Source organism: Myotis myotis, unplaced genomic scaffold (assembly GCF_014108235.1).
Source record: "Myotis myotis isolate mMyoMyo1 unplaced genomic scaffold, mMyoMyo1.p scaffold_m19_p_11, whole genome shotgun sequence".
Taxonomy (NCBI): Eukaryota; Metazoa; Chordata; class Mammalia; order Chiroptera; family Vespertilionidae; genus Myotis; species Myotis myotis.
In genome coordinates, this window is record NW_023416315.1 from 73154389 (window position 1) to 73175525 (window position 21137).

Consider the following 21137-nt stretch of genomic DNA (forward strand, 5'->3'; position numbering starts at 1 on the left):
CTGTTTAAATCGCATGCATGAAGGTTTTTATTGGATAAGACTAAAGAATACATTGCAGTCCTGGAGTGTTGTGGGGAAAAGGCTGTGTACTAACAGTTCACTGAGAATCCTTCAGAGGAGTACTAACGTTGTAATTTAAACGTTTGAGGATCAACATTTTGAGGTCAAAAAATATAGCAGTGCCAAATTATATTTAAATAAAAATAAATAAATATAAACTTTATATTTTATCTTTTCCTGGGTTGTTAAAGAGCACTTCACAATTTCTTAATGTTGCACTGAGATGACAAACACCTTACCTTTACTCAAATGATTTTAAAATTAACCTTGCAGATTAAGAAGTACAAGTTGGAAGTTACGAAAACAGTCATGGGGACGCAAAATACAGTCATAGGGAATATAGTCAGTGATACTGTAATAACGATATGGTGTCAGGTGAGTATTAGACTTATTGGGAGGATCCCTTCAGAAGGTATAGAATTATCTGACCACTATGCTCTGCACCTAAAACTGATATAATATTGAATGTGAACTGTACTTGAAATATAAAAATTAACCTTTTTGTGAGAAGAGAGCTTAAAGACTGAAAATCTAACATAATGTATACATGAGTACCTTTAAAAATAAGAGCCCAGTAATTCTATGTCAAATTAAATAATTTCTTGGCCAAAAAAAGAGAAAGAAATACTTCTTTTATATTTTTATAAAAATATAAGGGCAAACCTCAAAATAAACAACAATGCCACAAAGCCGCTGAGGTGTATGTTGAGGTATTTCTCAGAACAATAAACTGGAACATACCTTCCGGAAAAGTAGCTCGGTAGTCTACAGATTCATGGGAAACCATTTCTGTAGTCGGGCTCACACTTCGGGCACTTACAAGCCTGTCCAAATGAGGAGTGTGTACTCTTGCATCATAGCGAACTGAATCACTGCCCGGACCTTAAAATGGAGAGAAGAGAAAGAGCTCCTTTAAGACTTGGCTACCAGGGGTCACAGCAGACCTCGACTGACTGACGGACAAGAATTCATAGGTTTTATGGATTGCAGATACAACAGCACACATGAACTTACAACTTTAAACTGTAACGATTGCATTCTTAAAGTAATTCCTTAAAATAAACCATTAAAAAAATGTACCTTTACTGTGCTTCCTCCTTTTCAGCCACAGGAAAAGCCCAAGTAATAGTATGAGTATTGTTGATATTGTGACGCCACCAACAATCAATCCTGTGAAATTCTGATCTGGTTGAACGATCACTTTTCCAAGGACAGTTGAAGAAACTGCTTGCTTCCACTGAAAACGAGAAAGGAGAGCCAGAATTTAGCTGGCTATTTTAGATAGCTATAAAATATACTGCACAGGTGGAAGCGCAGTCTCTGTGGGCCCCAGACACCACCTGGTTACTGCTGTTCCCTAAGTGGCATGATTGCCTTCAGAGTAATAAGACATTCCTTAATTCTGCTTCAGTGTTTTAATAGGGAGGGGCTAATGATCTCTGAATGACTTATATGATATTTAGCTGTTTGTACTCGTAACTAGGTATTAGGGATAAAAAATAAATACAAACAATCTTTGATCTCGAGGAACTGAGGTATAAAAGGGAGATAAGCACATAAACAGATGATTATAATACAATATGATGTATCCCACATATGTATAAATAAATAGTGAAAAACAGAGACAATAGGATATTAATTCTGTCCTACAGGGTGGGGAAGAGGGCAAAGGACACTTACCATAAGAAGTAAATAATCATTATATTATGGGACAATAAAGCCTTAAAATATCTCAATATCAGTTTTGATACATAGAGGAAATATTTGAGGTCCCTTCCAGCTCTAACATCGTATAATTTTCAGGATTTATGGTCCTTCTAAATTCTAAACTCTGATCTCATAATTCAGCCTTAACTTTCTAATTTTTTTTGTAGTTTTCCATTTCATAACTTTTTAGAAGATTTTAGGAACCCTTTACAAAGCACTCATTCTTGGATAAAGAAAATGTGGTATATCTATACAATGGAATATTCAGCCTTAAAAAGTAATGAAGTTCTGGCACATGCTATAACATGGATGAACTTTGAAAACATGCTAATAAAATAAGCCAGAGCCCTAGCCGGTTTGGGTCAGTGGATAGAGCATTGACCTGCAGACTGAAGGGTCCCAGGCTCTGGTCAAGGGCATATGCCCGGGTTAGGCCTTGATCCCCAGTAGGGGGTATGCAGGAGGCAGCCAATCAATGATTCTCTCTCATCATTGATGTTTCTGTTTCTCTCGCTCCTACCTTCCTCTCTGAAATCAATAAAAATATATTTAAAATAAGCCAGACACAAAAGGACAAATGGCGTATGATTTCACTTGTATGAAATATCTAGAACAGGCAAATTTGTAAAGACAGAAAGTAGGTTAGAGGTTACCATGGGCTGGGGAAGAGGAGGGGATGTGACATACTGCTTACTGGTTCCAGGGTTATGTTTGGGGTGATAAAAGACGTTTTAGAATTAGCTAGTGGTGTGGTTACATGGACAATGTTATGAATGTAATTGATGCCACTAAACTGTGCACTAAAAATGATTAAAATGGCAAACATTGTTATATATATATTTTACTACAAGTTTAAAATATTAATAATGTAATATACCCCAAACCAGTTTAAATGTGTGAACTGTATGGTATGCGAGTTAATCTCAATAAAGCTCTTCAAGAAAAAAAAAATACAAAAAAAATCATTCACTCTGATTCCAGGTTATTAATTTAGCTGTTTACATGAAGAAGTTACTGTAAAAATAGTTTAATTTCTATTTTATTTTGTCCAGTGCATACATACATATTCTTTTGCTTATGAGGCCCATGCGTTTGCTATCACCGTGGAAGGCAATAGTATGTTGGATCTGGCCGCCTAGGGTGGTCAGAGGTAGGGGCAGGGGAAATCTTAGATATGTCCTTATTCATCCCTAGACCAGAGTTTGGCAAGAGTATGGCATGACGCAGAGGTAGTGTGGCTGGGAAGGACTTCTGAAATCTACCCCCTCTAGCTTGGGAAGAAGACAGTGCAACAAAACCTTACTATTTCTAAAATAACAACCAAGAATCAAGGCTGAGCTGATGAGCCAAAGCTAACACACAGATGAGTTTAATGATTTATTTTAAGCTTGCGAGTGACATAATTACACCAGCATCCTTATTTACATCATGAGAGGAATGCAGGAATCCCACCTCTATATTTAGCTCGCTGTTCAATTTCAGCAGGTCATTGGGGACCGTACATAAAACAGCTTCAGAATTTAAGTAGATAGTCTCACAGCTCTTATTTCCAACTTTTAACACTTCACCCCTAACTGCTTCGGGGTCAATGTCATTGCCCTGCAAGAAAGAAAAGAGGCTGTTAACACTTCACAGTTTTGCAGGAAATACTAACAATTGTGAAGGAACATAAATATACTGCAAACACAGGCCATGCTGTTTGCCAAGGCACATGAAACTCAGTTTATGATACTCGTCTCATGGGAACTTGGGTGGCTGAAAGAAAGCATGATCTTTTCAGGGCACTAATTGTTTAGGAATCACAGCATGTAGCTTTCCATCGAATTGGATGTTAGGGAAAAGGAAAGAGAATTTTGGTTCACATCCTTACATCTAATGACCTCTGCGCCATAATCACCCCATTCATGCTTTCAGGGGGTATTGATGGCTGGATAAAAAGGAAGCAAGGCAGAGACTTAGCTGTTGTGCTGCCTAATGCAGGGAAAATCAACTCTGGCTTCACTTTTAGAATCACAAGGAGCATTTTATAAAATACTGGTGCATCGAGGGACTCTGATTTAACTCATCTGTTAATTTATTCCTGTCGTCCTTGAGTTGGGCAGTTTCTTTTCATCCTTCTCGCACAGTTAAATCCGATACAGAAGTGAATTTATTTTTAAAGGAATTCCTGTAAGATGTCATGTGACCCTCCTTATGATTTGAGAGCATGGCTACATTACTTTGAACAATTAATTATATATTTACATGAGGATTTAAAAAAATTACTCAGTTTGACATATTTAGCTAACTGAAGTTACCATCAGGCATTTATAAGATATTAATGTTTTGTTGAAGAAACCAACCATTAGCACGGGAAAGAAGTGAAAACAGAGGGGTGATCGCTCCTCAACTATTAATGAGTACAGTTATTTATTAAAAGGCCATTCTTGGAAGAAAAATATTTCAAAACACATTACTTCTTTTCTTAGGAACAAAGAGCAGCCAGTAATAGCTGCAGCAAATGCTGCTCTGCTTTTCATGACCTTTAATACCCAGCAAACTGCTACACTGTCTCATGTGGATCTTCATAGACTGGTAAGTCAGATATTACTTTGGGAAAAGAAGTTTGCAAGAAAATACTTCTTTCTAACATGAATCTGGAGTTTAAGAAAAAAGAGAGACAAACAAACTCTACCTTTATACTATTTCTAGGGGCACTACATACTCCATTGAACCAGGCCAGCCACGAGGGGCAATTCAACATAGAAGCACATAAATCTAATAAGTCACTTAGGGGCTTCAAATGACAACTTGTTGGTTAGGCTGAGGAGGGCCAAGGCACATTGGAGGACTCAGGGAATGATGAAGAACAAAGATGAAAGAGCTGGAGGACTTGATTTATGAGAGAATGACTAAAATGTGTCTTGCTTGCTTAGAGAATACCAACAGCTGGGGGAAGGGAGGAACACACTGCATTTACATTTCCAACACTCCCTTTAGGCTCAGGACCTCCTTGGATGTTGCATAAAGGCTTCTCTAAAACAAAAACAGATCACACAGCCACACAACTGACTCCTTTTCATCTGTGCCTGCCACGGAATACATGATAAGCAGTGGCTTACATAAGAAATTACTATTAGCTTTGTATGTTCAGTAATTACCTTGAAAGTCTACAACCCAAGATATCACCAGAGTGATATTGGCAGCCCACTACCCTATAACAGAGGGGCCTGCGTCAGAAAAAATAGGAATAGCTATAGGCTACTTTTTATGGTTTAAAATAAACATAGCTTTATGGAGCCGTGGGAAAAAGGTATATTTTTAGAAGCTTTATCATTTACTTTTTCATTGTTTAATATTAAGTATTATTAAATAGAAGAGCACACAAAACTGGTTCAGTTTTTCAGTCACTGAAATGGCAGTATATGAGTTTTAAATAAAGCAATATAGAAGACACTCTCTGGTCTTTAATCCCCTGCACACACACAGCAATTTAGAAGTATAATGATCTCATTTTATCTTGTAAGGACATCTTCCTGAGGTAACTGTTATTGTCATTCCTGCTTTACACTTTGAGAAATAAGGTTCAAGAAAGGACTTAGTCATGAAGCAAATAAAATTCCATTCGGTGCAGTATCTCCTTACCATCTACTGTGTGTCAGGCACATTCTTTTCAGTGAGAATATAAAGATAAGAGTGTCTTCCTCTCACTGTGATGTTAAAATGAATGCCTTTCTGAAGTGAAACTAATTACTCCCAATATGTAATACAGGATGTTCCTGTTCCCTTTTCTCTCCAACTCTGGTCAGGTGTGACACGTTTCCATCTAGGATTCAGGCCCGGGACCCATGTCTAAACTGTTTACAGAATAGAGCGGATGGGAGTGGGACTGGGTAGGATTTGAAAAATAGCATTATAACAGAAGGGGTCTTATAAGTTCTCATACATCATGGTGGCCACAAGACTGAGTCTGGGAAAGTAAGCTAGCTAAGGCAGTGAGGGGCAGGGTGGCAGCAGGGCTCAGCCAGGCAACAGTCCAGGGAGATGGGCAGAAGAAACTAGTGAGTTGGTGGTAGTGGCTGGAAGGCGAGATTTATACTTTATCTAGAGGATATGAGTCCCTCAGCTTAGGAATCAGGCCAAAGAACCCTTATAGGAAACTTCAATACTGAGTCTGCATAATGTTCACAGGCATATGGGAAAAAAGTTCCCAGGTCATTTGAAATAAGCTTGGTGAACCAAAATTAAACAGGTTTCTTCACAGGTGCTGTTTCCATGACACATCCTATATAATAAAAGCCCAATATGCTAAGTGTCTGGTTGTCTGGTTGGCCGTTCAACCAATCAAAGTGTAATATGCTAATGATATGCTAAGGCAGCTCAACCGCTCGCTATGACGTGCGCTGACCACCAGGGGGCAGACAGTCGACTGGTCGACCAGTTGCTGTGATGTGCACTGACCACCAGGGGGAAGACGCTCCAACCAGTAGGTTAGCTTGCTGCTGGGGTCTGGCTGATCAAGACTGAGTGAGATGGCTGGACATACCCTGGAGCCCTCCTGCGGTCCCTCCCTGACTGGCCAACCTCTTGTGTCCCACTCTGGCCTCACACAGGAGCTGCCCCCTGGTAGCCAGTGCACTCCCACAGGGGAAGCACCACTTAGCCAGAAGCCAGGCTCACGGCTGGCAAGTGCACTGGTGGTGGCGGGAGCCTCTCCCGCCTCGGCTGCAGGCGGGTGGTAAGGAGCAAGGGGCCCCGGACTTTGAGAGAGCCCTGGACTGTGAGAGGGTTGTCTGACTGCTGGCTTAGGCCCGATTTCCAGGGGGGATTGGGCCTAAGCCGGCAGGCGGACATCCCCCAAGGGGTCCCAGACTGCGAGAGGGTGCAGGCTGGGCTGTGGAACCCCTCCCCTCAGTGCACGATTTTTGTGCATATTAACATGTACAGTACATGGAAATAGTAGTTTCTGAGTACCATCGGCAAGAACAGATCTTGCTATGGGGACAAATGACATCTAAGAAAAGAACTCTTCACCACCATCCTGTCTGGAGCTAGAACTGGCCTCATAGTGGTTGTGGCTGGGATTGGGCCTATAGTTGCAGGTAAAATCATCAGAAGGGGGAAGAAGACAATTGTTGGCTGGCTCTGGGCAGCTGATAGACTGTGTCAGCTCAGAAATATGCCCCCTTCTAGATGCTTCTGATGCCAAAACACTGACACAGGCTTCTTCCTGACTCCCCCATCTTTGTTCTTGTGCTCACAATGTCAGAGGTCAAGTTCCTGCTCCCTGCCTTGGCTGGTGTTCCTGCCTCCCTTTTCGTATTTCAGCTGACTTCAGACTGGACTTCTGAAGCATCCCTATAACCATACATACAATACGCTCCCAAACAAGACAACCCCCCAGGGCAGTGTCAGGCAGTCCTTGTTCCAGCATTAAATACTGTACTTCTCTAGTCCCATAAAATATGCTCATACACAAAATGATACAAAATTTGATTTTTAATTATTTGTAAAGAGTTCAGAGGTACTTCACTTAGAGAATTGTACAGATTTCTGTATAACCATATGACAAAAGTCTGTTATAAAAGATACTTTGGTATACACGAAATAAAAGTTAATATGAGAAGCATTGTTACTTAGTGGAAAGAAAACCAATTCTGGAATCAAGAAACTTGAGTTATGAGCCCTAGTTGACTCAAGACAAATCACTTCATCTTTTAAAACCTCTGTTTACTTATCTGAAAATGGGGAAAATCATCACTGACGTCCCAAGACGCACAGGTGCACATGAATCTCAGATGAAATAATGTATGTCAAAGTACTGCATATTAATTACAGTGACACACAAAAGTGAGCTGCTTCTGACATAAACGTTGTGCCCTGACGTGGACTCCCAAAGAGATGTCTGCCTGTGATGACCATTGTCCAGCACTGGTGCTGGCTGGCTGAGGCCTTGCTCACAAACCTCCCACGTCGATGGGGTTTCTCATTTGTCCTGAGGGGTGACTGACCCTTGGTCTCTATTACATTCTCTGATCCAAACTTGGCCGACCCTCTTCACCATGGCGTAGTCACTGGGCCAACTGCTGACGGAGGCAATTCTTATAACTAGGGCTGGAAACGATCACAATCGCTTTCTTTGTAGCCAAGGAATTCTTATATGCACGGCTGCTGGAGGAGCATGAACTCTTCCTGGCAATAAAAAGGAGGAAATCCCACTCTATACACATGGTTCTCCCCATAGTGCTTTCACTGATGGGATACATACTCCACACTAATGTTTTGAATGGTAATTGAATGAGCCCATTAAGTAAAATGTGCTTATTTGTCCTTTCTTTTGATACAAACGGTCCACTGCTGGTCCAGAAGAGGCCTTTTCTTTTCTAATGCTTTGCTTTCCTTTGTTTCTGTCCCAAGAGAGGCAGAGGTTTTAATGTGATCAACTGTAGAGATTGACAAAGGGTTAAATTGCTGTCACACAAATATTCTCTTATACTTTAGATTTCCTCTTGTACGTAAGGAAAATGAAGTATGGGAAAAGACTCAATCATGACACCTAAACTGGCCCCTTCCCCCCAGGTTGCCACTTTGTGACATGACAGGTGTCTACACTTGTTAGAGAAAAGAGACATTCTGTATATAAGCAAAAGAAGAAAGTGTTTTGTGCCTGTTTCCACAGACTCTTTGGGCCATGTTGGGAATAGCTTTAAAAGGCTGAGGAGGATGTCAAATCATATTTTTCTTGGTCCAACAATTTTGTAAGACATTGAAAAATGGGTACTTAATTTACAGAAAAAGAAGTTTTCTCCATATAAGACTGTGCTTGGACGAATAGATAAAGAACCATTTATCTCTAATCCTTCCATCATAGACACAGGAATGGAAAAATAGAGTTTATCTGGGCATAAAAATATTTGCAAATAAACTTGTTTTCGTCAAGAAAAACCAAATGGAATCTTTCAAATGGAAAACGCTGTAATTGTTGAAAAGCAAAAAGCCACACTAGATTAGTTTGATTGAGAAAAAGTGAAAGATAAAAGCTTTTTCTCCCTTTATAAAACTAATTAATGAAGCAGATGAAAGAGCTTCACTGTGATAAACATGTTGCTCACTGAAGCAGGCCTCTGTTTAATTTCATTCTGGGCTTAATTATTGTGCAAAACACAACTGCGAGGTTAGTAAACTTGTACGAGTATGAACATATGCATGGGTTTAGCTGGAGAGAAAATCATGTCAAAAAAGAAGAAAAATTTCAGTAGTAATGTATGATGATTTAAGAGAACTTATATTATACTTAAACAAGGACTATCCTATTCTCTTACTTTGTGTTTATTCATATTTGCATCCAGGATATCTTTTAGGGAAAACATTATGATTGTCTAAAAACATGTTGAGCCTGGCCACTGTGGCTCAGTTGGTTGAGCATGTTCCCATGCACCAGGTCACTAGTTTGATTCCTGGTCCTGCCCAGGTTGGGGGCTCAATTCCCCTCTCTCTTCCTCTCTCTGAAATCAATAAAAACATATTAAAATATATATATTAAAAAGCATATTAAAAACAACATGTTGCCATAACCGGTTTGGCTCAGTGGATAAGTGTAGGCCTGCAGACTGAAGGGTCCCAGGTTCGATTCCGGTCAAGGGCATGTACCTTGGTTGTGGGCCTAGCCCCAGTAGGAGGTGTGCAGGAGGCAGCTGATGTATGTTTCTCTCCCATCGATGTTTCTAACTCTCTATTCCTCTCCCTTCCTCTCTGTAAAAATCAATAAAATGTATTTAAAAACAAACAAACAAAAACAACAACAACATGTTGAAGGATAAATAGTTTGCTGTTTCCAGTGAAAGGCTATGTAGATACTTAAAATCTTGATCATTTTGCCTGTTTTATTCCTATTTGAAGTAAAAATGATTGAAGCAACAGGAGAGTGCCGTATTCTAGTCACTATTTCATCACTTGTCAAATCACTTAACCTCTCTGGGCTTCACTGTTCTTTGTTTGCCACAGGCTGGAGTAGAAAAGATAATCTGTTATTCTCCAATTACATTATGGTTAGAGGCTAATATATTCCTAAGGTAGAGGAAACCCAGCGCCATTTATAATTCACATTAGAGATGACTAATCCCAGACACAAAATTGCAAGCATTTCAAGGAAGTACAGAACTATAACTGATGCATTTACTCTCATGGCGCTTACCTTTTATTTTATAATGAATGAGCTCATTTCGGTGCCCAGGAAAATACATACAGGACACTGGCAAGATAATGCACCACAGCAGGCTATTTAATGGATTTGTGTCCCACATTTGCTACTTTTTAATATAACACAAAAAAGTTGTTAAATGCTTCATTACAAAGCAGTTCATGATTATACTTACCTTTTAGTCCTAAGCCAAAAAACGTGTATTTTTCAGAGCTTAGATAAGATACTGATCAACCAAATACAATAATTCTATTCACACAGCTACAAAGTCAATTAAGTGCTACTTGATGATTTAAGAGGATATTTTAAGCATTCTTACCTTAATTTCCAGTATATTTCCATTGCCTATTGAGATCATCACTGGCTTTTCAAAATGCTTAAAGATAGGATTATGTACATAAATGAGATCGAAGTATTTGGAATGAATCCCATCTAACATGAAAAAGGCTTTAGTTTTCAGGGGGAGTTGCAGATTCAGCTGTTGTAGTGAAGGCGTTGTACAGCAGATTATCTCTGAATTAGAGCGATGGTGACATGCCTATAGTAAGACACAATTACCCACTATAAGCAGAATATGGCTTGACAACATCAATAGCAACTTTCACATTTCACTGTTTCAGCAATCAACTTAAAGATATAATATTTGGACTCACCGGGGCACCTCCAAACCCAGCACAAGTAGTAGCCATCTGCAGATAGCTTTGTAGTTCATGCTGGGTGGCTCCTGGCAGAATAGAGGTGGCAGGTGACCTTGGGGTTTGCACCTCCGAGGGGGCCCCAGAGCCAATGCACTTAGTGGACAGCTTCAGTCCAGGTTGAAGTCTCACCACCCAACCGCCTCCACAAGTGACACACTCAAGGGGTGGACTCAACTGACACCAGAGCCCCACTGAAGTTAGTCCTGCTCTGTGGGGTAGGCCCCTGAACAGTTCATCTTCCACCATGGTTGGAGGTAAGTGGCTGAAGCCTGGGGGAAAATCCCTCCCATTGACACGCCAACAGCAATCAAGGCTCAACTACAAGAGGAGGGTGCTAATGTGGGGGAGAGGGGGTACACCTTGAGTGCTCAGCTTAAGTGATGGGGGAAGATGTGCCACTGGACCCTACGGAACACCTACTACATCAGGCCACTCTACCAAGCCTGGGAGATGTGGCAGCTCTACCTAATACACAGAAACAAATATAGGAGGCCGCCAAAATCAGGAGACAAAGAAACATGTCCCAAATGAAAGAACGGAACTAAAAGTCAGGAAAAAAAAAACCTAAACAAAATGGAGACAAGCAATCTACTAGATGCAGAGTTCAAAACACTGGTTATAGGGATGCTCAGTGAACTTAGTGAGAACCTTGACAGTATAAAAAAGGGCTAGTCAGAAATGAAGGATACACTAACTGAACTGAAGAGTAATTTACAGGGAATCAACAGTAGAGTAGATGAAGCCAAGAATCAAATCAGAGATCTGGAAAATAAGGAAGCAAAAACCCCCAACCAATCAGAACAGCAAAAAGAAAAAAAAATAAATGAGGATAGTGTAAGGACTCTCTGGGACATTTTGAGAGTTACCAATATTCGCATCATGGGGGTGCCAAAAGAAGAGAGAGAGAGCAAAATATTGAAAACCTATTTGAAAAAATAATGATAGTAAACTTTCCTGTCTGATTAGGGAAACAGATATACAAGCCCACGAAGTGCAGAGAATCCCAAACACGAGAAACCCAAAAGGCCCACACCAAGATACATCATAATTAAAATGCCAAAGGTTAAAGATAAAGAGAGAATCTTAAAAGCAGCAAGAGAAAAGAAGTTAGTACCCTACAAGGGAGCTCCCATAAGACTGTCAGCTGTTTTCTCAACAGAAACTTTGCAGGCCAGAAGGAATTGGCAAGAAATATGCAAAGTGATGAAAAGTAAGGACCTACCAAGATTACTCTACCCAGCAAAGCTATCATTTAGATTCAAAGGAAAAATATAGAACTTCCCAGAAAAGAAAAAGCTAAAGAAGTTTATCACTACCAAACCAGTATTATATAAAATATTAAAGAGTCTTCTTTAAAAAAAGAAAAAAAAGAACAACACATACATATCTATTAATAATTGAATCTAAAAACAAAATAAATGAACACACACAACAGAAACAGACTCATAGATACAGAGAACATTTTGATGGTTGCCAGATGGAAGAGGGGTTAGGGCAGTGATGGCGAACCTATGACACGTGTGTCAGAGGTGACACGCAAACTCATCTTTTTGGTTGGTTTTTCTTTGTTAAATGGCATTTAAATATATAAAATAAATATCAAAAATATAAATCTTTGTTTTACTATGGTTGCAAATATCAAAAAACTTATATATGTGACACGGCACCAAAGTTAGGGTTTTTCAAAATGCTGACATGCTGAGCTCAAAAGGTTCGCCATCACTGGGTTAGGGGGATGGGTGGAAAAGGTGAAGGGATGAAGAAGTACAAATTGATTGTTACAGAATAGAAATGGGGAGGATGTAAGGCACAGCATAGGGAAGACAATCAATAATCTATAATAATAAAAGCGTAATATGATAATTACACTGGACAGCTGAACGACCTTCTGGACATCCTTCCAGACAACCTTCCGAACGACTTTCTGGATGAAGCTGGGGCTGCGAGGGCCAAGCCCCTTGCACGAATTTCGTGCATTGGGCCTATAGTACTCTAATAAGTATGTATGGTGTCAGATGGGTGTGAGATTTGTCGGATGATCACTTAGCAATTCATGCAATGTCTAATCACTGGGGCAGTACACCTGAAACTAATATAATAATGTATGTCAACTGTAACTGAAAAATTAAACAATAGTTAAAAAAAGAAAGATGTAATTTTTGAAAAAAAAGACACACACACACATACACCAGCATTTACCTTTGTAATGTTGAAGAACACGTTTTTGGAAACAAAATAGATGTAAAGTTATCTAAACAATGCAGTCTTCAAAGAAACACAGAGCGTTACTTGCTCAGAATAAACGATGTTGATCTATCTGAAGCTGGCTCACCCTCCATCACTTATTTTTTATTTTTTAGAAGAAAAGAACAGCCTCCTGGAAGGACCATTTTCTTGTTTATGAAGCAGCCACGACACAGTGGGAGTCGAACTTTGTGCCATTATCTCACAGCTCTAAATCAAGTTGTGAGAATCAGGGCAAAATCCTTGCTTGGAAACTCATTTTCCTCATTTAGGAAGTAAGATTAAAATGTCATTAACAATGTGTGATACTACATGGTAAAGTGCTTTGTCAACTGCTAAGCATCATACGGTTTGCATTATAATTAGCTATGTAGTTAGACCATTTTACCAGTGTGTGTTTTAAGATATCAATTACTGAATGCCAGGTTCTGTGCAAAATACTTTCAAGGTAGGTATCCCACAATTCTCACAATAATCTTATGAGGTAGGTGCTCTGATCACCCTCATTTTATGGGTGAAGAAACAGCTTTTTAAGCTTACATCACTAGACCAGGTCACGCAGCGTTGCGTGGCAGAGTAAGGAACATAAATCGTAGGCCACTGGCTCCAAAATTCACTGTCTTAACTTCCATGCTTCATGTACTGCTTCTTGCGCACTCTACAGTCTATGTTGGTAAATCTTTTCCTATGCTCTCTATTGTACAAAGGCTTTGCTATTATTGTTCCATGCCCTTTCATCTCTCATTTCAAATCTTCCCCTTTGGAATTCTGATTTATGGAGAACTGGAAAATGTGGTTTCCTCTTGATTGTGCTTAGACTAAATCAGTAACACAAAGTGACACATTTAAGGTTAAATGGTTGCAGCCCTGGCCAAGTGGCTCAGTTGGTTAGAGCGCCACCCAGATATGCCAGGGGTGCAGGTTCAGTCCTCAGTCAGGGCAAACACAGGAAGCAAATGGTGAATGCATAAATAAGTGAAACAACAAATCAATGTTTCACTCTTTCTCTCTCTCTCTTTAAAATCAATCAATAAATATTAAAAAAAAGGTTAAATGGTTGAGATTTTTCCCTCCAAGGAAAAGACAAACAAGCAACAACACCCCTTAGATTTTTCTTTGATAAGTAGAATTGGAGATAAACCACTTACTTATGCCTGAAACAGAAAACGAACTCAGGATATAGATAAAAAGCACAAACAAGCTTGGCCAGTGTTGCTCAGTGGTTGAGTGTTAACCCATGAACCAGGTCACTATTCAATTCCTGGTCAGGGCACATGCCCTGGAGGCAGCCTATGGATGATTCTCTCTCATCATTGATGTTTCTATCTCTCCCAATCCCTTCTTTTCTCTGAAATCAATAAAAATGTATTTTTTTAAAAAGCACAAACAAAATTGGGTGATACTTTCTTTTTAAAGTAATTTTAAAAATTATCCTACATTTAAAGTGTATGCTGTATGTAGATACAGAAAACCAATAAATATAAATAAAATCATTTAATGTTATCTTAAATTCAGAGTATAATGCTGAAAGCAATTTATTCCTATCATCCAGAAAATAAAAATGAACAATTTTACTGCTATCACAATAATTTTCTATATAACAACAAGAAATTTGAAAACTATACAATAAACTACTAGCTTTTAAGGCATAATGTATATAAACAAATTAATATACATTTTGGTGATTAGGTGATTAGTATTTTTATTTTTAAACATTTGAGTTTATTGGGCTTAACATTATTGTGGCTGGATCAATATGTCTAAACTAGAGGCCTGATGCACGAAATTCATGCTAGGGGCTTGGACCTCACTGCCACAGCTGCCCCGACCCTCACAGGCCCTGCTTCATCCGGAAGATCGTCAGGACAGTCATCTGCTCTTCGGTTGTTTGGATGATTTGCATATTATGCTTTTGTTATTATAGATCAGACCTGACCAAAAGTTTTAATTGCTCAATAATGAATGAGTTCAATTAATCATGGTCAGCTTCAAATTCTATAAGCAGAGGGAACATGGAAGGAATACATCTCTTTATGAAGTAGTTTTCCCAAACAATAGTCAAACAGACTCACTGAATTTTTCATTCTTGTCCAATTCTAATGCACAGTTCTATTGTACTAGGAATATGTTTGTAGATAAAACAACTGCCTCCAGTTAGTATTCCAGATATGTAAATAGAATTTTTATCTTCTACCACTATTGGGACATGCCACTCTTATGTCATACACATAGGAGGTTTTTAATAAATATTTGGTTACAAATGAATGAAGAAAGCTAAGAGGGGCTCTACCTGTTGTTATAAAGCTGGTGAGAGAGAAGGAAGAAAATGTAGCCATATTTTAATAACAGGCTTGGTGTAAATTAGATAAACTAATAATTTCTCAGATTTCTACTTTAAAAAGTCACATGCCAACACCAAAGAAGGTTACTGTTATTCTTATGTGGGTAATAATGTTATATTTGGTTGTGAAGAATTGGTGTCCCTTAAATTAATAGCAGTGGTATTCTTGGTGGCCATGTGTGAGGACTGGTTTCAAAGCTCTCTACTTCATACGGTGACTCCCTGGAGTATAATCTCTCAGGAATCTGATAAGAATCTAATAATACTCTCTAGAGGTGATGCAATGTGGCTGATTGAGAAGGTCAAGAAAAATCTCATTTGAGGTGACCTTATTGTTTGGTGATCTGGCTTGACATTTTTAGTCCCAAATTGGTTTTTGTAATTAAAGAACATTGTGGCCTTAGTTTTCAAGAAATATTGGATGGGTAATCTAAAAGAAAGTGCTGTAATTCAATCTATCACCTGCCCAATCAAGACCCTGCTTGAGAGGGGGCACTGAGAATTTTCATGCTAAGTGAGTGCACCAGCCCAACTAGATTATGATATTTTACATGAGAGAAAAACAACGAAAATGTGAAATCTCTGTAATTAACTCCAACTTCCTTAAGGTCTAAACTAAAATCACCATTTTAATGTGACCTATATAAATTGTTAGAACAAAATAGGTCCATCACTTTTAAGGAGGCATTTGGTTAAATTTTGATTGGCTTTACAAATAAAAGAAGGAAAGGTGGAGAAATAACACAGAACATACATGCTCTAGGACATATGTGTTCTAATGATCTTCCTCATTACTTGATAATGTTCTAACAAAGGGACAAGAAGAATGGCAAGAGTGAATGTAAGAAAACATGTGTGCCTGCCGCTTAGAAAGAAACGGATGATCCCGCAAGACTGAAGACTTGACCCATGGGTTTTATTAGAGCAAAAGGGTTGATGTCCTATGGTGCATTACAAGAAAGGGGGGTAGGAACATGCAATGAACTGAATATTTGTGTCTCTGAATTCATATGTTGGAGCCCTAATCCCCAGTGTGGCAGTAATGGAAGGGCCTTTGGGAGGTAATGAAGTCATGAGGGTGAAGTTCTCATTTGTGCCCTTGTCAGAAAAGACAAGAGAGCTTCCTTACTCTTTCTCTCTACCTCTCATGTGAGGTTACAATGAGAAGATGGCCTTCTGCAAATGAGGAAGAATGTCCTCACCGGACACGCACATGTGCTAGTGCCTTGATCTTACGCTTCCCAGGCTCCAGGACCGTGAAATAAATGTTTGCTGTGTCGGCCACCCAGTCCATGGTATTTTTTTGTAGCACCCATAGCCCCCCTAACTCACTAAGACAGGAAATGACGGGGTTTGTATTTGTACCGACTGTCTTTAAAAACACTGCCTCCAGTTAGTAATCATCCCTTGTACCTAGACATTGTGTGTGTGTATTTTTTTTTACAATGCTAGCCTAAGACTATATGATTTGAGTTGTTGAGTAAAAAATGCTATTTGGCCCACACTGCAAGGAAGGTAACTAGCAAACATGAAAGGCAAACTGAAATGTCCTATGAACCGTGGAAGCCAGGGGTAGAGGCCAGACGCAGAACTTGAAGCACAGCCATCACTCAAAGGACTTACCACCGTGAAGTTCCTTCCTGCTTCACGCACACTGATTACCATTCTCAGGACACTGACTGAATTCAGGTTTTTCCCAACACCTGTGATTGTGCTCCCACCACTGGCAAAAGAAAACAGACAAACAGCAACATTGAGAGGTTTTCCCTACCGAGTATTTTAAAAGAGTTCTGTTAAATCACATGTAGTGATTGTAAGTTGCTCCCAAAGCCCAAGTCCAATGGAAGTTCAGTGGTAATGGTTTTTTGGAAACAACTTGTTTAACTTGAAAATACTTTCAAAATTCACATTTCATAAAATGAAGAAAATGCATTTGTCTTTTTATTCACCAAATATGCAAAAGAATTTTTTCTCTCTGAAAATAAACTACAAAAAAACAAAGACTCGTGAACTTAACTATTGTTACTATACTGATAGAATTAATGGAAACAAGGCAGACTGAAGTGGGTCGAATGAGATATTGATACTCTACTCAGCAAAGCTATCATGTAGAATTGAAGGTCAGATAAAGAGCTTCACAGACAAGAAAAAGCTAAAGGAGTTCATCACCACCAAATCAGGATTATATGAAATGCTGAAGGATATTCTTTAAGAAGAGGAAGAAGAAGAAAAAGGTAAAGATAAAATTTATAAACAACAAAGTGATAACAAATAAATACCTATCAACAAGTGAACCTAGGGGCTTTAGTAAAACTTCCTGGTTTTTGCTGTATGAAATAAACTCGCTGTATCGACTCTGGGTCCCTGTCTCTCCATCAGAGGACAGTGGTCCCACCCAGTCCCAGCTTTCCCTACTGTAAAACACACACACACACACACACACACACACACACACACACACACACACACAACAAACAAACAAAAAACAAGTGAACCTAAAAATTAAGTCAGAATAAACTGGTGAATATAATAGAAGCAGGGGCATAGAAAGGGAGTGGACTGACAATTCTTGGGGGGAAGGTGGTGTGGGGGGTGCGGGAAGAGATTGGACAAAAATCTTACACCTATGGATGAGGACAGTGGCAGGGGGTAAGGGCAAGGGGTGGGGTGGGGTGGGAACCAGGTGGAGGGGAGCTATGGGGGGAAAAAGAGGAACATCTGTAATAATCTGAACAATAAAGATTTATTAATAAAAAAAACATGAAAAAAACCCCAAAGGGACTCTAGTATAGGGAAAAGCTGTATGCAAAGCAGGCAGGAGAAAATACACTGAAGAATGGGGGAAATAGAGGTGATTCTACTTTTGAGCACTAAGGTTAGTGTAGAATTGACATGTACATAATATAAGTACATAAATGATGCTACGTTAAACTGTTTTACTGAAATCTATTCAAAAAGTAACAGAATAGGATAAAATGTTTCTTGGCATGAACTAGCATTAATAAAGTCAAACTGTATTCAGGACAAGAATGTCGTTTTCACTCCTAAATTGGAAAGGCAGCCTTCAAAAGAAATGAAAAGATAAAACCACAATTCCTCTTGGCTACTCAACAGCCAAATCATTCTGATGTTACTTCTTTTCTTTTTTAAAAAATATGTTTTTATTGACTTCAGAGAGAGGGAGGGAGGGAGAGATAGAAACATCAACGATGAGAGAGAATCACCGATTGACTGCCTCCTGCACGTCCCCTACTGGGAATCAAGCCCACAACCAGGAATGGAACTGTGACCTCCTGGTTCATGGGCTGACATTCAACCACTGAGCAATACCGGCTAGGCTTATGTTCCTTAGTTTTATACCCATCGGAAATTTTTCTTACCTAATAAAAGACTTGGTTGGACGGATTTCATAGACAATGGGGTCTTCCTGGTAACTGAAGCTGTCAATCACTTTGTTGGCCAAGTCAATTTTCAGTTTAACAGGAAACTCAGTTGGAGAGTTTTGGGCTGGGGTATAACATTCGAGAATGCTATCTGACACACTGTATAAAAATAAAGACACACACACACAAAATGAAGAAAATGAACTTTAGCTATTAAAGATACACATATTTGAAAATTATATCCATAAAGCAAAAGGACATCACACTCAATGACTCCTAAATAGGAATTTCCTGATGTGGTCTAGATAAAATATATTTCTAATGTAGGCTGTTTATATTTGACTAGATTCCAAATTTAGTCTTGTTTGAGCAAGCCTAAACGTCAAAATTTTAGGATTTTAAGTAATTACTAAGGTATCCTTTTGGTATTTGATTAAACTGTGCTATTTCAACCTTAAGAAGCAAAAATATAATTTCTTTACAAACCCAATTTCCCCCACGTTTCTCATCCCCCAAAGTGAGTTAGTCTAACTGTAAATCTTGATGGAAATGTTTATTTTATTTTATTGTCAATTATTAGAATCTCACAACTCATAGCATAGCTAGGATACTAAGATAAAACAGGAGAGAAGATGAATGGAAAGATAAAACTTAAAAGTAGAATTAAACAATAAGGGAAAGGTAGAAAAATGAGCAAAAGGGAATAGATGGAGTTGGGAAGGAAGGAGTTTTATCAGTAGGAGAGTGAATGATAAGTACCTTGGATTTTTCCCATAAAAAAGAATAATTTTTTTCTTGAATTGTTAGATGTAGATATTAATCTTACATGACCAATGCAACAAAAAACAGATTTACAACACCTTTTTAAAGTACAGGTTTTTCCACCAATTGAAACGTGTCTAGAATTCCCACTGTTAAGGTATTTTCCAGTTAAAGTAAGTAAAGTGCCACCAGTTTTAGGACCATAACTTGGGGAAATACTTGTTATTATAGGATCCTGATGAGAGATAAGAACAAAAAAGAAACAAAACTTGTTAATTTTATAACTCTAAACAGATTAAGTAACAATGAAATATCCTACTTCTTGAGAAAAGTCATAGACTTACCACGTAAGAAAATGTACTGTATTGCACTGTCCCTCGACCATTTGAAATAGTTATGGACATATTGAAATGCTCATTCATTGCAGGACCAACTGTGCATTTTAACCTGGGGAAAAAAAAACACCCCAAAGAGTTTAATATGTTGCATGTCCAAAGGAGGAATTTTCTGGCTTGGCTGTTTTATGTGAAGGGACATAAATGTGTGAGCTGACTATCCTGATTAGCAAGCAGAGTCATCAGCTCACACATTTGTTAAACCTCATCAATGCAGAATTCACCAATTTGTTCATAAAAATCTAAGTCTCATCCTATAAAATTATAGGCAAAATGTTTGGCATACTTAACAAATAGTATTTCAATAGCATAACAATGGCTAATGATAAATAAGCCAAATCTCTTCATTGAAGAATGCCAACAGGTACAGTTCTGTGATTACGTGTGTTTATTAAAGTTACTTAAAAAGTAATAAAATCGTGAAAGGTTTCCCATAGGATTATTTTTGAATAATCTCATAGTCCTGAAAGATTATAAATATAATTTGTTTTATTAAATAAGTTTTAAAGAAGAGAATGAATTGTTTCACTTTTACAGGCCCTAATTTATAATGCAATGAATAAGAATTTACAAGGTAAATTTCCAGAATTAATTTGTTAGGTCATTAACCTTAATAACTATGACATTAGTGGATATTTCAGTCTCAGTAAAATGAATAGATTTGGACCTTTCTGTAATCCTGAAAGGAATTCTATTAGGTATAAAATAACCACTTGATAGACGAGGTTCAACCATAAGACTGTAAATTTTTGGTTGTTGCTATACAATAACTAAAAATTCTGAATTCTCCTACATTATGGGATTCAGATCTCACAGAAGGTATGTGTAGAAAAGAGCCAAACAAGCACAGGTCCTGGATCAGGAACGCTGAGCTTGAAGGCTTATAAATCACCTAGCACCATTTGAATGACCTGTCTCAGTTTCAGGAGTCACCTTTATAAAATAGGAATGATACTGCTATCTCACAGGATTTGGAAGTGGCTAAATGAGATACACTCCTTACATTACAATGCCAATAAATGTCAGCTGAAGGTAAATTTAAACTTGTCAGAAAGAGTCTCAAAAATGTGGTTCAGCTATCCTACTACTGATGTTACAAAGTAAATTTAGAAGAGAGGGCACATATTGAGCTATTTACTGATTTTTATAGAAAGAGCCATTGGATACTATATTTGAAAACTTTAAAGATGGAGTGACTCCAACCAACCAGTGCTTTCAAATCTACTCAGACAATTTCTGAAGAGTTGTTACAAAACCAGCTGAAAACTCCCAAATGCTGGATTCTTCTTTTTTCCATCTAGATAATGTCAACTTTCTCCCTCATTAATTCTGGTAGAAAATAGATAAAACAACAACAACAACAACAAA

At 38.5% G+C, this 21137-nt stretch overlaps 1 protein-coding gene across 10 annotated transcripts in view; it reads right to left on the reverse strand.

Moving 5' to 3' along the window:
- MET (MET proto-oncogene, receptor tyrosine kinase) overlaps positions 1-21137 on the reverse strand; it is a 144321-nt gene that overhangs the window by 23566 nt on the left and 99618 nt on the right. For 8 of the 10 annotated variants that reach the window (XM_036328902.1, XM_036328898.1, XM_036328899.1 and 5 more), the window contains 8 exons: positions 19719-19821; positions 19473-19609; positions 18610-18771; positions 16853-16952; positions 10266-10484; positions 3220-3366; positions 1141-1297; positions 802-942 (listed from right to left, as the gene is read on the reverse strand). In XM_036328902.1, coding sequence (XP_036184795.1) covers positions 802-942; positions 1141-1297; positions 3220-3366; positions 10266-10484; positions 16853-16952; positions 18610-18771; positions 19473-19609; positions 19719-19821 — 1166 coding nt within the window. The remainder of the gene's footprint in view (positions 1-801; positions 943-1140; positions 1298-3219; positions 3367-10265; positions 10485-16852; positions 16953-18609; positions 18772-19472; positions 19610-19718; positions 19822-21137) is intronic. The other 2 variants (XM_036328900.1, XM_036328904.1) reach the window with 2 other exon arrangements.